Consider the following 17,928-nt stretch of genomic DNA (forward strand, 5'->3'; position numbering starts at 1 on the left):
TTATCCTGTACATCCCTTTTCTTGTCTAAACTTTGTGCAAGCAAAAAAAAAAAGTGGATAAACTGGTAAATTTGGGTTTTATTGCCAATCAGCTGGAAGTGACTATCTAGATATATAAAGAGAGGAAAAGAATAGGCAGTAACAAGACTGTGGAGGCCACAGGTGAGAAGGATGTGGAATGGAGGGGAAGCACGAGTGTCTCTACTGAGGTAGGGCTGTTAGTAAAATTGAATTGGCAAAGCAGGAGGATGTTTCTGTTAAGAAACTTGAGCATATCTGATGCTTTCTTCTGTTGTCAATGCTCTGTATTTGCTGTTGTCTGTATTGTCTTCCCCAGCTTTATCATTTAGATACAGATGTGAGGTCACTGCCATCTCCAGTTTATTGGCTGCTTTTAATAGTCATCAAGTCTCTAACCAAGGTGCTTGAAAGAAGATTGCTCTTCAGGTTGATTTGCATTGGAACTTAGAAATTTGTTCAGCTGAAAAGCAGATGGATTACAGTACAAATGTTAGCTTTCTCAAAGTAGATCCGCCAGTAATGAACGCATTAGTGCCAGAATTACATAGCTGATCAGAAAATAATCGTTTAATATTTTTTCCCTTGGTTATTATTGTGAACTAGTAGTCATGAAAACTTAGCAGATATGAAAAATTGAGATAATGGCCATGAAGAGACAGAAGATGCTTGAACTCCTTAATCTACCCCTTTTTTGACAAAATTCAAAGTAAAATAAAATTCCTCTTCTCATTTAAAAAACAAAGCATAAGAAAACACAAAATACCCCAGACTTTTGATGTCCTTTTCCTTCTGCAGCCCAGTAAGTACTGAAAACTTCTTTCTGCTAAGCTGTGACATTCAGAAACTGCAATGTGAGAATGTAGGATACTGTCTCTTGTCATACGTTTCTTAGATTTATTAAATAACCTTTTTATTAAATGGAGCAGTGTGTCACAGCTTTCAGTACAGGTAGTAGGGTCACTAGCGTTTTCAGTGTGCATGGTTGTTTTCTCTCAAGATACCAGTGCACTGTGGAAGAAGGAATCTTTTCAGCTGAAATACATAAAAGGCAGTCAAGATCTCTAAACTTGGTGCAGTCTTCCTTTTAAAGGTAAAACCTTTGCATGTAGCTTGCTGTACAAAGGCATGTAATGCCTTGAACCTCCACCTGTGAGGAACTAATTTCTCAATGAAATCATGAACAGTCGTCCTTCCTTTCAAAGGAATCCAGCTAACTAGCGAAGTTCAAGAGCAGGAACTAAAGCCTTGTGCCCCCACCAGGGAATGACAGATTGTACTGAGAGCAAGCTGGAAAGACTGTGGTACAGAAGAGCCCTTGAGTACACAGTATAGCAGTCTAGAAGGGAAAACTTACCTGGTATTTCTGTGTAAGAAATATCATACTCTGCGCAATCTGATATACAAGAATTTGTAGATAAGTGTTGACTGTTTTGTTCACAGTATAATATGGAAATTGCTTAGGAAATCAACTTTTCTCAGTGTTGACCCTTGAGAAATTATTAGCGACTTACAGAAATTTTAAATATTTTGAAGACACAATATTCAAAGTGAAAGGGTACATGTTTCTCATGCAACTCAAAAAAAAAAAAAAAGAAAACCAACAAAAAAACCCCAAACCAACCCACCCACCCTTCTTAAATAATAATAAAACTCCAAACTTGATTCTTTTTTTGAATACTGATAATCTTGTGTTTAGGTCTGATATAAATATGTATTCAGTTTTTAACCCACTATGCTTAACAAAACTTTGAAATTCCAGAATATTCTGGTATTTCTGGGTACTTGAGGTTATAGTGCATATGGCTTACTTGCTGATCTGATAGCCAGAACGCTTGCATTTAATTTTGCAGTGTGGGGGAGTCCTGGTATAGAAAACCTGTGTACTGCTGGCTACATGTGGGAAAACTTACTGACTTGAAAAAATATTATACCTGTCTTTGATTCTTATGTTTTGATAATAATAGATTTAAGTTTTAGGCCTTGAAATTACATACAATTATGTGTTAAATAACCTCAAATAGAAAAACATTCTGCGTACTAGAGAAGTAAGCTTTCACTCTCTTATCTATTTAGAAAACTTCGTTTTTGAAGCTGTACTTGGAGAGACCTGTTTACTTGGTTTATGTCGGTTTTGAATAAAGATTATAGCTTGCCATCATATATGTGTCTGTTACTAGATAAGTTCAAAGAACCAAAAAATAATCAGAGATAGACAATTGTTTGACAAGAAAACCTGAGAATAACTGGTTCAGATCATAAAATACATCTTTCAGTGCAAAAATGAATGGAAGCTTTCAACAACATAATCTGATTTTTCTTTTTTCCCTAATCCATGACAATTTAGAAAAACAAGGAATGAAGCTATGGTTATTTAAGTCATTAAAGAATTACTTAAATTCTGAGTTTCTGGGTATTAAAACTGGGTAAGATCTGAGTGGGATAATCCAGCCTGTAGGTTGGAAACTAGATTTAAACAAAAATTCTTACCTCACACAGAATTTTTTTAATTTCTTTTTTATTTTTTAATTTTCTAATCCTGGCTTATTTCTGATTGTTCTTTTGTTATAGGAAAATGAACATTTGAAGAAATTTCAGGTGACATGGGAATTGCACAATAAGCATCTGTTTGAAAATCTGGTATTTTCTGAGCCACTCTTGCAGAATAGCTTGCCAACATTGGTGTCACAGCTAAGGTAGAGTTTAACTTTTCTTTTGTAATTTAAAGGAGAAATGAAAACCCATGTTTGCAACCACAGAGTTTAAAAAAAAATTCTCTGCTGCTTAATAGGTAAAAATCCTTGTTGATCTGTCTTGAAAACAGTATTGTTGATTGAGCAGGCTGCTGTCATAACTTGCGTGTCAGAAGAATTACTACTCTAATCTACTTACTAGTAGGTACCTAGTAAAATGACAGCATCCTATGAAAATGCTGATGGTATGACTGAGTAGTACTGTTTTCACTCGTCATCAGGCATTGCTGCTGTCTTTACAGCTCTACAAGCAAATTAAAGCGTCAATGCCTTCATGCTTCCCACAGTGCACAAATAACATAATTTGGAGTTTTAAGCAATCTTTTCATTGGAGAAAGCAAAAGAAACAAAATCCCTTGCTATAGGCTTGTAGATCTGATGGCATATTGCGTTTTCCTGGGGCTTTAGAATGTATGTTTTGTTAGCAAGGTGGCTCTGCTTGTAATTTGTGTACCTGCAAAATGTTTGGGTTTTTTAGGGAAGAGGTGTTAATTCATAGAAATTTTATTCTTTATCCTAAGTCTGAACATTTTTAAAGTACAGTCATGGATGGTTCGTGTTGACCCTCAATCTTGTTTCTGATGAAGAGGCATGTATGCTCTGCGTACATGTGTTTTAAAGGTATTGTCTTGGGTTTTTTTCCGTGGTACAAGAGCAGTTTGATTAAGTCTGTCACAAGAGATGTTGCTCACAGTGAATAAAGAAATCTCCGATGAGTTTTCCTTTTGCTAGAGGATACTAGAAAGGAAAGCAAGAAAAGGAAAGAAAGCTTAATTGTCACTGGGCTCAGCAAGAAGTCTAAGGTCCCTCAGAATAACTTGTCTAATTGGTTTACATGAAACTGGATGGGTACTGAAAGCCGCTTTTTTTTCTTTTTTTTTCTCTCCAGGCAGGTAATTCTGTTGCTATGTTCAATAGCATATTGTTCAATCACATATTTTTCCAGTGATCTGTGTTTGACTTCCCAGTACCACTGACACTGTATCCCTCAGTCATCTCCGTGCTTTCTGACAAGGCTTCTCTGCATCTCTTACTCCAGCAATCCTGGCTATATCAAGACTGATTATATTGCCTTCATCTGCAGAGCTGAGAATGGTCTTAGTGAAGCTTACGGTCGTTTCTTAACAAAAGCATTGGATGGTTTTCATTTACCTGTTGTTCTCAAGTGCTACTGCAATTAAAGTCTAAGCAACAGAAGGTGTTTCTCTGCAGAACTTCACTGTAGTGACAGCTACGTTCAAGGCTTAAATATGATGAAGTCAGAATCTCTTCCTGCAGGAATTTCTTTTCCAGTACATCTGTGTTTGCTAGATAGGTTTAAGGGTGTTTCACATAAACTATGGATTTGCCTACATTGATTCACATGAGCATTTTTGAAGGGAGAGGTTCAGCACAAGCTTCCTGTTCCATGGTTTCTAGTTTATATAGTGTATGTTTTTCTTTGGTAAACATATATTATGCCTGTTTTCGTGGACTCCCAGGATTTTACTGCTGAGTTCCCTGGGTCTTGAAGTAAGAGAATTAGGTAGCCTTCCCTGAGAAATTTTTCTGGAGGATAATTTGCCTTCCATTGGGAATTGGTGGAGGAATGTTCCATCAGAAAGGCCTCACATGGAGAAGCAGGGATCAGCCTAGTACCCTGATCATTTGGTCAGTAGAGAATCATTTGCATGCAGTAGAGAAGGTGTTGCCAGAGTTTCTTTACAAAAGAGCATTGGCCTCATTGTTTTCTCTTCCTGAAGAAGAAATGTGAAATGGCGTTTTGGCATCTCAGCTTCACTTAGATTTTGGGTGTTTACCCTTTCTCTCATCCCTTTTTTAAATCACTAAATCTTTTGTGTATCTCTGGCTTTTTCAAAATATATAGTTGGTGTGCTGTGATTAGTTCCAAGGATGCTTATCAGATGTTGGACTAGAAAAGATGTTCACTTAGGGACATTTAAACATAGCAGTCTTGTGGGGGTGGAGGTTACTAGCTGATACGAGATCAGCTGTGTCAGTATTTCACAGGACTGGCCATCTACTCAGGGTAAACTGCCAGGGTCTTAATGTGTTGTATCGTGTTCTGCTACCTAGTCAACACCTGTGGTTTGTTTAGGAGGCACACTCAGTTGTACAATCTGCAGTTAAGCTGTAAGAGCTGTCCGTATGCTTATCAAGAGTTAATTAATCAGCAGGGCCTCTACATCAGACACAGCATTTCATAAGGCTGTATTTTCATAATCAGTATTTAAGGAAATCCAGTCCTTTCATAGGTGAGTGGCTAGTACTTCCTGATGAAGGTTGTCTATATGAAAGGTTTCTTAGAGGTTAAATATCTTTCTTGAGTTAACATGCTTTTGATTACATGCAACCGCTGACACGCCTTCTACATTCTACACACTGCTTTATTGGGGTTTGGTAATGAAGTGACTAACTGATACCTGGGGCTTTTCTGTCCTCTTTGCTTTCCCTGTATGGGATGGGACAGTGTTCAGGGTATCTGCACAGCTTCAGTTGAATGCTGTTGGCCAAAAAATTCTGGGTTCCTGATCAAGATACGCAGGCATATACAGTAGGAGCTATGTCAACAGATATGCCTTGGCAGATTCATTTATTGTAAAGTAAGCAATTCTTGTTAAGTTTTATGTATGTGTGATGCTTTTTATTACCTTTTTTTTACTGCAGACCAGCAATATATTCCACCTGTGTTTACAGGACTGAAGTATTACCTAGATTGTTGCTTTATACTTGCCTTGGGGAGTGAAAGTGTATTTACTAGTAGCATGTTAACCTTTACTCAAGAGTCACAGTAAAAATTGAAAGTGTAAATGCTGCTTCTTTGCTAATCTTAATTTTTAAAAATTAAGTTCTTCTCCTTCTAACTTGAGAGCGTATTTAAAGAAGATCTTGTGCACAACTAGTGTTTGAAAGAATAGTACTACTTGACAGCAGTTATGAGAACAAATTCTTGACTTCTGTACAGTGGGGGATCAGAATTTCACATAATTGCATAATACCAGAAACACAGGCTTCAAGGAAAGTAGTAAATCGTGATCTAGTAACAGGAATTGACAGTGTTTGCACTGATAGTGAGGAAGTGTTGTATCCTAAAGTCACCGTATCCCTTTAACCTGCTTTTTGTACTCTACCAAGCATGGACTTCCCAAGTTTTTAATGTGCAGAATTGCTTATAGCACCCTTCTAAAGTGGTTGTGTTGCAGCTTCTGGGCAAAACCAACAAAATAAAACAAACTTGAATTTATTGGCAAAGTCATGCTGACAGCTGTATCTTAGTGCTTACCGAGTTGTCTATTTGGTCAGCTCTTTGTTATACTTAATTGCCATGTTAAGGGCTCAGTTCTTTGCCAGATGATAGGCAGAACTATGTAGTTCTTAGGTTGGGTTAGCATCCTGTTGCAATGGAAATCTATAACAAAACTCCCTGAAATGCTGGAACTGGGCTTAAATATCAAGTTTTGAGATGCTTGAAATTTGTTTTTTGGTACTGGCTTTGACTCATCACACAACCTCTGTGCCTAATTAACTACCACCAAGGTTCCTCTTAATTACTGAGTAGGAGAAACGTTGAAAAGCTTCAGTTTATTTGTGTCTATTTACAGGTCATTACAATTCAATGTGCTTTAAACACACATTATCAAATAGAATTTTGTCTTTTTATTTATTTCTGAAGTCAAGATTTCGGGAGTTTGCTTATTTACTTAAGAATCATTGTGATGATGTGCTCTAATAGATTTTTAAAGGAATTTGCTGTACAAAAATATAATAGTAGAAAGGGAGGTAAATCTGTCTCCTATTTCTGGGGCTCCTTACAGAGACAGTCATCAGTGAACGGCATAACCACATTTTGAACTTGATGCCACTCAAGTGATAGTAGATAACTGCATGCAACCAAATTATCTCACTTGCGTCATTCTACAGCACTTTTCCCGGCTGGAACTCCAACTTGTCTAGTAATCTTTTTAGCATTGATCATGAGAGTTCTGATTAACAAGCTTCTGGCTTTATTTTTACTATATAGCTCTTCAGTAAATAGTCAACATGTATATTTAGCCCATAGAATTTGGAAGGATAAATATATCTAGCAACAAAATTTGAATAAATACAGCTCAGTAGGTTTGACATCTGGTTGCTCGTGGGAAAGAGGCTCTAGAAATGTTGCACTTCCCACATTCTTGCTATTGTTGGCTACAGAACATTGGAACAAGCAGTTGTTGAATAGTTTTTGAAAAATGACTAAAAATACTCCATTTTGGGATAGAGGCAGCTATGTGGGCCTAGGTGTATCAATAACTGCACTTTAAAAACACTTTTTTGGCTGGCAGAACTTAAAAGCGTGATTTTTCAGTGAAATGTCTCTTCTGTAACAAGTGCTATTTGAACTTTTAGGCTTGGAACAACACACGATTCCTGTAGTGAAGATATGTATAGTACCTTGCTACAAAGGTATCATCAGCTGGAACAGGAAATGGGTCAAGTTGCTGAAGCATGGCTTGAATGCCAGAAAAGAATAGATGATTATGTTGACGAACAGGTAAGAATCATGTAAACAGTCTTGAGACTGATTAGGTAGGGAGCAGCCCGTACAAGGCTGTGCCTCCAGTGAAGAGTTTCTTTGGTATTTTTATCCAGAGCTTTGAAGCAACAAAATGTAACTTTTTTCATTGATGTCAGTCTTTCAGAATAGACGAGAACACTGACATAGCAATACGCAATGGTAATTGTACAGAAACATCTTCAAATTGTTGAAGCAGATTGTTGTGCCATTGTTTAGGGATGGTCTTTGAACATTTTTTAATTACTTCAGCCTGTAAATAACCCATAGCACAGTAATCTGAAACTTTTGTTTGTAGATGTCACTAGGAAAAGGGGGGGGGGGAGGGAGAGGGGGAAACCCACCCCACCCCACAAAACCCCGTAAGCTTCCAAAATAATAATTGCACTAAATGAAATTCAGAGGAAGAGATTCCTTTTAAAAACTACTGCATGTTGCATAGTGTGATGATGACCTTTGTACAGCAGTCAAAATTAGAACTCCAGTCTCACTACCTAAATACCTGAGACCTCTGAAGTTATCCTCTTTTAATTAAGTGTATGTTCTGATAGCTGATTCTTCTGAGTTTGTGCTACTTTTCAGAAAATAATCACGTTGTGCTGACTCCTACCTTGTCAAGAGCTTAATTTTCAGAAAAATAGCTGTTTGCTTTGCAAGTGGTTGTTTATACTATTCCAAAATTGCTCATGTGCTTTTTGTCTCATGCTCAAAGAACTTCAATTTATTTAAAACACCTCAGGATAAGGCTTTTAATACTGTTTAGTTCAGGCTTAAGTATACTAGAAGAAAGAATATGTCTTGAAATAACTGAAGATACAGAAATTTATAGAACTTTTCTTGTATTTTGAAGTTTTATGAGCATTAGGAAAATGGAGATCCAATTTGAGATTTAGTAATGCTGTTACTCCTATAGATAACAAAAATATTTTAAAGTCTTATAGTACACTGTAAATGTCCTTCAGAAGCTGTTCCCTGTGATGAAGATATAAGTGAACTTTTACCATTAATTCCAGTACCTTCAAGATGGAGACAGGACATAACTAATTTTGGTTTTAGACATTGTTCTATATTTGGGGTCTGCATCTGTGAGCTATCAGTTACGAAGTTTTCTCTTGGTCTGGCTGCTTTTGTGCACCTAAATACTTGATTGCAGCTCAGTAAAACTTCATCATCTCACATTTTGTACTACTAGAAGTCATTTTCGTCATGGTGTCGTGGCTGTCTGATACTGCCTCTCCAGTGAGAAAGTGTCGTGGTTTAACCCCAGCCAGCAACTCAGCACCATGCAGCTGCTTCCCCCTCCCCACTCCCAGTGGGGCAGGGAGGAGGAAACAAAAAAAGTAAAACTTGTGGGTTGAGATAAGAACAGTTTAATAACTAAAGTAAAATAAAATACGCTACTAACTAAGAATAATAATAATGTAATAATTGTAATGAAAAGGAATATAACAAAAAAAAGAGAAATAAAACCCAAGAAAAAAACCAGTGATGCACAATGCAGTTGCTCACCACCCGCTGACCAATGCCCCAGCAGCGATCTGCGCCTCCTGGCCAACTCGTCCCAGTTTATGTACTGGGCATGATGTTCTATGGTATGGAATATCTCTTTGGCTAGTTCAGGTCAGCTGCCCCGGCTGTGCTCCCTCCCAGCTTCTTGCACACCTGCTTGCTGGCAGAGCATGGGGAACTGAAAAATCCTTAACTTAGGATAAGCGCTACTTAGCAACAACTAAAACATCAGAGTGTTATCAACATTATTCTCACACTAAATCCAAAACACAGCACTGTACCAGCTACTAAGAAGAAAATTAACTCTATCCCAACCGAAACCAGGACAGAAAGGGAGCCTAGTTCACTTCTTATCATTCACTTATTTTTCCAAAAGATGGAATTTCTGTAGAGTCACATTCATGTCAGGCTTCTGACTGGTTGATCTGCACCACTTCAAAATCAACTCTTAGCTGATTTTTCTGTATTTCTCTGTATCAAGTGACCATGCAACTGCCGCAAGTACTGTCTTACAGCATTTTTTTTAATCTGCTCAGTGAAGCCTGTATCCTGATGCAAACAGAAACTCTTCTCCTATTTGGGGAAACTTAATATGATAACTTCTTATTTCCTAATGACCAAAAAAAACCTGCAGGGGGTTGTGTAGGGGAAACAATTCTAAAACTTAAACCATCAAATTTTAAAGGAGATATTGACATTTATATTGGTATTTATATGTAGAAAAAACATTTTCACAATTGTGCCTTAAACTCTGTGTTGGTGATAACCTGTGGTTATACTCTCTTGATCAAAAATACATCATTCAGTATGACCATCTTACCTGAATTTGCAGTGATATTTTCGTCAACAAGGTAGAAATCAGAAAGCCCGGCTACTATGGAAACTGTGGATCTTGACAGTGAATGCACATTCATTATTTGCTGCCTCTTGGCTTAACCAAATTGTGAGGTTTTATTGCTAGTGTATCAAAGATTAGAACGCAGACCATCACAGGGGAAAACTTAAGAATGGTCTTCATTTATCTGCTGTGGAACGATACCGAAAATTTTAGACAGGGCATCGGCAGAGATAATTAGTAGACCCTCCACTACGGTATGTTTATGTTACTTATTCTTGGGAAAAAAGTTAATAGCTTTTGCAAGCAATACAAATACAGCTTTTTTTTTAAAGACTGTGTAAGACAGCTGTGTCATGCACAGACATGTAACTTAATACACTGCTATACCATGTGTGTACACTGTAATAAAATTTAGAATAAGGATTCTTTTATATCAGCACCTGTATTCATCACACCTTAAAATCTGAGGAAGATGTTTAGGGTATCTGGAATACAGGAGACTTTAAATGTATGCAGCCTGTACCTCCAGATCCTGTTTTCCATACCAAATTTAGATGACATTTAACTCAGGAGGTCCTAAATATATCTGGATCAGTTCCGTAAGTAATGGCTAGATAGTCAGATGTACTTTGAGTGAAAGTGTTTCCTTTTTTTTGTACTGCTGGCTCCCACAGAAGAAAGGAATACAGGAATGCCTTTGCCCAGCTCCACAAGAGCCCAGGGAGAGCTTCTTGCTTGTCTCTCCATATTCATGTGTGATTTTTTTTTTTTTTTTTAACAGTCCTGGTCAACTTAATAGAAAAAAAAAAATAGTATTGTATGGGCATAAATGTTTTTTGTCTTTATGGCGGCTGTATAAATAATTGAAACACTCACTGTTTTTGGGTGCTGAGAGTTTGTGATAAGAGGAATTATTTTTATTATTTCTAGTGAAACAGGCTAGGAAAATAGATTAGATTCACAGGCGGAATTTGGGATGCTCAAATATGCTATTCACATTTGACACAGAGTTTGAAATTTGGAAGCAACAAGCATCCTGTGATGTATGTATGAACATCAGAGTTCTCACAGGTGATCTAGTGGTGTGTGTCAGTTCTGACCAAAGTGCTGGCTTTGTTTTATGATTAAATCTATTTCAGATTGGAAAAATACTTGTTCCCCTGCCTGTCTCACTTTACCATGTCTTGTCTGATGGATCTCAATACTTTTTAGCCTCAAATAAACAGGGAGGAAGGAAGAGGGTGGTAGTGGACCTCTCTTCTCCATCGAGCAGTAGTGGTAGCATATTCATTGCAGATGTGCAAGGCTGAACTGTAAATTTTTCCTTCTGATGGCATTTGAATTTATCTCCCACTCCCTAGCAGAATTCTTGGGCATCAATCATGTGGTTTTGTATTGCAGCTGCTTTGCTCTGCTGAAATAAATATTCATTGGGGAAAAGAAAGAGGGGAGAGAAATGATTTCCTATTATTTATGGAATTAATAACTTAAGATACTTGCAGACATGGGGTATTGGAAAGGCTACAAAGTTGGAAGTAGGAAAACTTTAGCATCAGCCCTGGTCCCCATTAATACTCAAGAGTACCAAGACTTAAACCGTGCTGTTTTCTTTGACAGTTTCTTGGCAGGCTTGAGTAGGCAGCTCCCAGTTAATGCACTGGCTGTTTTAAATGTCATTCTTTGGCATTAAAGCCTTCTCTTCTAATGTATAGCGAATGTAGGTGCCTGTCTTTGGTGAGGATTCAGCTAAGTGTCAGGGCACCTAAACCAGTGAGTGTTGCTGTGTTTAAATATAGCTGAAGGGTTCTCAGAAGCTGATAGTACAGCCAGGATGAAATTTCCAATGTTGTTGGCCACAGGCTCTGCAGTACCTTTTAGTGTGTCTAAGAAATGGTACCAATGGTTCAAGAATATTTCATGCATGCTATTTAAAAAAAAAAAAAAAAACAACAAACAAAAAACCAAACCACACACACGATAAACTAATTTTTTGGTGTTAACGTAACCTCACTGGAGCAAGGGACGTTAAAATCCACAGTAGTAATTAGAATTACATGCTGCTGATTGTTTCAGAAATTCATTAGGCGAAACTTTACCACTTAGTACTGTTTCAAATCCCCAGCTTAGAATTTCATTTCCCCAAGTTAAATAATGATAATTGCAGTAATACACTTAGGTTAATAGTAAGACTTTAAACTTTTGATCAAGTATGAATTTCTGGAGGCATGCTTTTGAAGGAAAAAAAAAGATTGCTAGTGGTATAACCTACTGAACTTCGGCTCACTCACATATCTTCATGAAGCAATATTCTGTAAGGTGGTAGGTTTTTTATTAATTAGGTAAATGAAAAAAGAACTGTAAAAAATAACCTAGATAGTTGTTTTTCCTCACTGATGAAGTAGTGCTCTTAAAATGTTGTAAGGTACAACAGGAGAAGCTTTGTTCTTGCGTTTTGCTGTGTTAAAATTCATGGAAGCTTTTGCTTTCTGTCAGAGTGAATTTATTTACTAAATCAGAAAAATATCATTTGTGTACAAAAAGTTATGGGCTTTATGTGCATTTATGGTGATGTCATTCAGGGATGAGTAATCATAAAATATTTTTCCAGCCTCAGATGGCATGAAATACATTGAGGAATAAAAGTGGTAAATAGTGTTAGTCTAGGTCACTACTTCTGATTTTTTTTGACTCTCTGATTGGGTGGTTAGTTCCACATGTGGTACATCAGAGTTTGCACTTGAGCTTGTGTTAAGGCCTTGCAGAAAGTCCTGTATCTCTAGATTGTAATGGATTTCAGTGGATCTGAGCTGTTGAGGATTTAATGCCAGTCACATTTTATTGAAAATGCTATGAAAATATTTAATGAAAGAAATATTCATGTAAGGAATAACAGTGGAAAAACCTGACTGAAAAATAGTGTAAACAAATATAAAATCTTATGTTTAAATGACTCAAATCAAATGATTAGCAAATAAAATACGCTTCATATTGACTAAGTAAGTACTTTCAAAATAGTATAGACAAGCTAGGTTTAATGAAACTGATGGACCAATTGACAACAGTGTAGGTTTTCTGTGATTAAATCAATGAGTTTTCCTTAAATTCTGTTTTAGATGGCAATGAAAACAAAACAACGCATGCTAAAGGAAGACTGGGAATTTTTTAAACAGAGGCGTTTTATTGAAGAGCAGGTAGGATTTTTTTTAAACCATACTAAGTTATACTAATGCTTTGTATATATTTGTAAGATGCAAACATATGAGTGTAGTATATTGTACTAGTTCTATGTGATCTAATTCTGCAACTATGCCAGGCATTAAATTTGGTCAGCTAAAATACAGAAAAGCAAGATCCAAGAAGAGTATGTAATAGTGTGTAATCTCAGTTACTACAAGGTACAAACATAAGCACCATAGTCTTAGGATTGAATATCAGGTGTTAAAATTCTTTATATAATAAAAGGGGAATTTTTGATGCCGTAGAGTGGGATCCAAAACAGCCAATACATTGAGCATGGAGCTGCCTTGATGTATGTGATAGGGAATATTGTGTTCAAGAGTTTAACAAATTCCCTTATGTGTGCAGAGCTGGGGAGTGTGAGCCACGGTAGGAGGGCAGATGATTGCATCTGTTATGACTCTGGAGATGGCTCCTACATCTGTTTTGTGGGGAAAAGGCTGAGCAGAACTATCTGCCTCTTTTTAGCTGTAGCCAGAGAGGGGCCTGCAGATGTTCCTATCTTATTATAAAACTATCTTCTGTTTAAGATACAGTACTCTCTTCGGTAGCCTAGAAGTGTTCAAGTATGTATCATGCTTTCCATAAGAGTACAGTGTGACTCAGCTAGAGTCAAGACTGGATGGGGAACCTCTCCGTTCCTGTACCACTGTGCAGAAAGAAATGCTAGTCATGAGCCAGAAAAAGAGAGAGTATGACAGTACGTTTTAATAAACTTAAGTTTAAGCTTAAATTGGCAATGTCTCAAAGCAGTCATCAGTAAGTACTTTTTCCTATAAGGAACATAAGCCTGTGTTAACCATGTCTTTAGAACATCTGGTATACAGGGCTCCTCAGAGACTTGAGGAAGAATCCTCTTTTTCCTTGATCCTAATTGGGCTTAAGTGAGCTGTAAGCCCATGGCTGCTTAGGGAAGGATCAGGTCTGGGCATCTATAGAAGTGGAAGCTTAGGCATATCCTTGTTTAACCTAAGGTTTCTAGGTATCTAATGAAATTAGGTGCTTTCAGGATTAGGCCTCTGCCAGGTAGAGGTTATTTGAATTGTATTTTTTCACTAATGCAGTCAAGTCCTGTTTTGGGCAGCTACTTTGTTCCTTGAATCTATGCCATTGTGGCTACAGAATTCTTTTTTGGAAGCTAAAGGTGAGTTTGCATTCTGTCTCCATTTGTCAGCGGTGTCCTCTTGTGCATACCATGAAACAAGACAAGAACTCTTCAAGTTCAGAGTGTGTCAGCGGAAATACCATGCAAGATGCACATACAAATGAGTCAAGGAGGTGGACTTGGCCACTTCACTGTTTCATAGTAGAAACATGCTTTCTTTGAAGAGTTTCAGTGCCAAATGTCTGTTGTTTGTAACTTATTCTGCTTTTAAAATATTTTGCCCAAAGAAACATTTTTGATTATGTAATTTGTTAATCATGATGTGTCATTGAATTGTTAGTGGAAAGACTTGCACTACTAAAACACTGCCTTTATAATTTACTTCAGCTTAATAACAAGAAAGCACTAGCTGGGGAGAACAACTTCACAGACACGATGAGACACATGCTGTCATCACGTTTGAGCATGCCTGACTGTCCCAACTGTAATTATAGAAGAAGGTGAGCTCATGTTTTTAATATGAAATCATAATAAATCATTAATTTCTTGTTTGAGGAAAAAGGAAATACATTATTGGAACAAAGAGCGTGGTTACTTTAAATGAATGCTACTTAAACAAGGTCATAAAAATCTGTAATCTTAATTTTTGAACAGATGTACTTGTGATGACTGCAGCCTTTCACACATTTTAACGTGTGGCATCATGGATTCTCCTATAACGGATGATATCCACATTAACCAGTTACCACTACAAATTGATTCTGCTCCGGATTATCTATCTGAGATCCGCCCACCCAGCATGTCTTCAGCAAGTTCAGGATCAGGTTCCAGCTCGCCTATTACAATTCAACAACACCCCAGACTGATCCTCGCAGATAATGGTTCTGCACCAACTTTGTAAGTTCTTTTTCTGTTTTAAAATTTTGTAGTGAATTGAACTTAAGCAGGCAAGTTGCATTGGCTGACTATCATTATGTAACACTAGTTTTACCTCAGAAAATTATTTAATAATGGCACTGTATTCAGCAGACCACAACTCCAGTGCTATATGTTGTGCAAACATAAAAAAACCGCAACCCTGTAAAGTTCTCAAAAATTTCTGAAGACATTGACTTAATAGTGTTGCTCTAAGCGTCTGTAGTATGTACTTTTCTGCTTTGAGATTACAAGGACATCAGATACTGATCTGCTTTAGAGCATCATTTTAAAATGTCACATTTTCTTAGACTGAGCAAGGGAACTGGTGATCTTTTCTTTGAGGGATGGTCATTTCATATCAATCAGTTTAGTTCCAAAAAAGCCTTTATTAGGAGGCTTTTAGGATTGTTGAAGTTGTGTTAATTCGAGTCTTGCATCAAAAATTATTGTCCCTGTCAGAAGGATCTGCCACACTCTTTCTTCTATTCAGATCACAATGACCGTCAGATTTGAGGCATTAGTCTAATGGTAGACTTCTGCCCCTTCCAGAAGGGTTAAAACTGCTTGGTAAGCTGGCTTATGTATGTGGTTAGGGTACAGCTAACCAGCAGTCTCCTCTGTCATGTGATATTCTAAAGGAGTATTTAAAAAAACCCGACTTCAGTACTGGTGGCAATGCTAATGAAATACCTGTTGTCAGTACAGTCAAGGAAATTGGCATTAACATTCTGTGTTAATATGGTGTAATGAACGAGGACAGTGCAGATGTGTGGGATGTTTCTGATGAATATCACTTCGCCAAGTTCAATTTCCTTTAAACGTTTACCTTTGCATCTACTACAATCAATGGTTTAATCTTCCATAACAGGACTTTAGTTTCTGAACCCATTTGGGGAGCGCTTGAAAACAGATTATGTGGCGGTATGTTTAACTACATATTCTTAAATGTGCGGTTTGCAATTTCTGTAAAGTCTCATTAGTTTTGGTGCTGAAACGTCCAAAATGCTTCAATTTGCTTCTTCAGAAGCTAGTTCAGTTGAATCCAAGTATTATTTACTGTAAGAAGCCTATTTTTAGGGAAATACCACTACTCCTTTGGGAAGGGCCATTTTATGTCTCATAATATCTACTGTGTTTTATTTCCTCATTGCACATTTGAAAGATGCCTAATGGTGCCATCATGTAATTAAATTTTGCCGCAGTATCTCATGGAATGCAAAAAGATAAAGTGCACAGTTTCAGAGCTCTTAAGAGCTCTGGATTGCTGTAGAAACATGAACTAACCAATCTTTCCAACACTTCCCTGGAGCGGGTAATTAAACATGCATATTTTTTTACTAGCTGTCTGTATGGAAAAAATTTCCATTAAGTATTTTAGAGCAGATTCTGAAAAGCGTGTAGATGTGAGGTTGTCTAGGAACTAATTGCTATTGAGAAATTTAAGAGTTACTGTGATGTGTTCAATGTTCCCTACTTACTGTTACTGGTTTGACATTTAATGTATGGAAAAACTTGAATTTTATATCACACTTTTTCCCACTTCACACTTTCTGTAAAGGAAGTCATTGGCATAAGGCTTTTTTCATCAAATTAAAGGTTATCCATATCCTGTCATTATTAATTCCATAGATTCTTGGTCAGAAAACAGTAATGGAAAAATGTTTTACACAGAAATAGCAGAGAATCTTATTTTTGATCCAGTCTGTCGTTCAGGCATGCAACTGCTATATTCAGTAGGATTATATGGCAGGTTGCTTGACTTTACTTGCTTGAAAAAATAAGTTCAGTTAAAACAACTTGGAAGACAATCCTTTGACTCCTAATTGGAACATTTATACAAGGGATGCCCTCAGCTTTATTTCATTTTGGTGTTCTATCTGCTTTCACAATAACTGAGGTTACTGAGCACTGTGATTTATCTAAGCCTCTTTTCCCCTCAGTGGTAGTGATGATGAAGATGTTGCACCATTATCAGCAAAATTTGCTGATATCTACCCACTAAATAATTACGACGATGCAGAGGTTGTAGCCAACATGAATGGAATTCACAGTGAGCTAAATGGCGGAGGTGAAAACATGGCATTGAAAGATGAGGTACAGCATTTACAGTGTCATATCTTTTTCTGACAGTTGGATGTGCTTGCTGGAGAAAGGTCTGTCCTTCATCCCTATGTTAATGAGTTAATGTTGTCCAGTCTCCTCAGGTGAGCAGTACTAGCAGCAGTTCCTCAGAAGCAGATGATGAAGAAGCGGATGGGGAGAGCAGTGGTGAACCACCAGGGACTCAAAAGGAGGAAATGTCTCTAGGAAAAAGGGCATTAAGGAAAGATGAAGCAAAAATAGATAGTCCACCACCTTCTTACCCCAGTCAGCAGGTATAGTAATCTAAAAGCAACCCTTTTAGTAAATTAATTTTTGAAATGTGGCTGCTCGAATGATAATACATTTACATCTTCAATTAAATATTTAACTTTTAATGTATTAAGTTATCAGTAAGTAGGTATGATACCTAAAATTTTTTTCAGCTGATTGTATATTGTCATGGCTAATATTTTCCTTTAGTCAAAACCTGAAACATGTTAGTTATATTGAAAGTGGCTTCAGTAAAAGGGGAAAAAATTTATTCCTGCCTGTATGAATGAGAAACAGAAACTAAGAAGCATTTCTGCTTGGAAGTTTGAACTTGGTCTTTGTTAAATGTTAATGTTTGAAATTAATTGGGGCAGGAGGAGAATCATGTGAGTACTTGGTTAACGGGCACTTTTTAATATTATATCTGAGGACTAACTTTCCCTCTTGAAACCCTGTGTAGTTAAATCTATTGCATGACTCATGGCATGGGTCTTGGAGTGTTTGATTTTTTTTTTAAACTTTTTTTTTACATGGTTTAAGATTATTAAGCTCTTTACTGCAAGGTCACCAAGCCACCCAGAGAACCATGCCTAGAGTATCTGCTCAGCAGGTAGTGGTGTTTGGTTTGACAGCTGAGCACCAA

At 37.1% G+C, this 17,928-nt stretch overlaps 1 protein-coding gene across 1 annotated transcript in view; it reads left to right on the forward strand.

The window, feature by feature from the left end:
- FAM193A (family with sequence similarity 193 member A) overlaps positions 1–17,928 on the forward strand; it is an 86,254-nt gene that overhangs the window by 46,306 nt on the left and 22,020 nt on the right. Inside the window, exons 7-13 of the mRNA XM_050895624.1 lie at positions 2,590–2,714; positions 7,161–7,305; positions 12,787–12,864; positions 14,403–14,515; positions 14,670–14,912; positions 16,874–17,027; positions 17,129–17,308. Coding sequence (XP_050751581.1) covers positions 2,590–2,714; positions 7,161–7,305; positions 12,787–12,864; positions 14,403–14,515; positions 14,670–14,912; positions 16,874–17,027; positions 17,129–17,308 — 1,038 coding nt within the window. The remainder of the gene's footprint in view (positions 1–2,589; positions 2,715–7,160; positions 7,306–12,786; positions 12,865–14,402; positions 14,516–14,669; positions 14,913–16,873; positions 17,028–17,128; positions 17,309–17,928) is intronic.

Source organism: Gymnogyps californianus, chromosome 4 (genome assembly GCF_018139145.2).
Source record: "Gymnogyps californianus isolate 813 chromosome 4, ASM1813914v2, whole genome shotgun sequence".
NCBI classification, from domain to species: domain Eukaryota; kingdom Metazoa; phylum Chordata; class Aves; order Accipitriformes; family Cathartidae; genus Gymnogyps; species Gymnogyps californianus.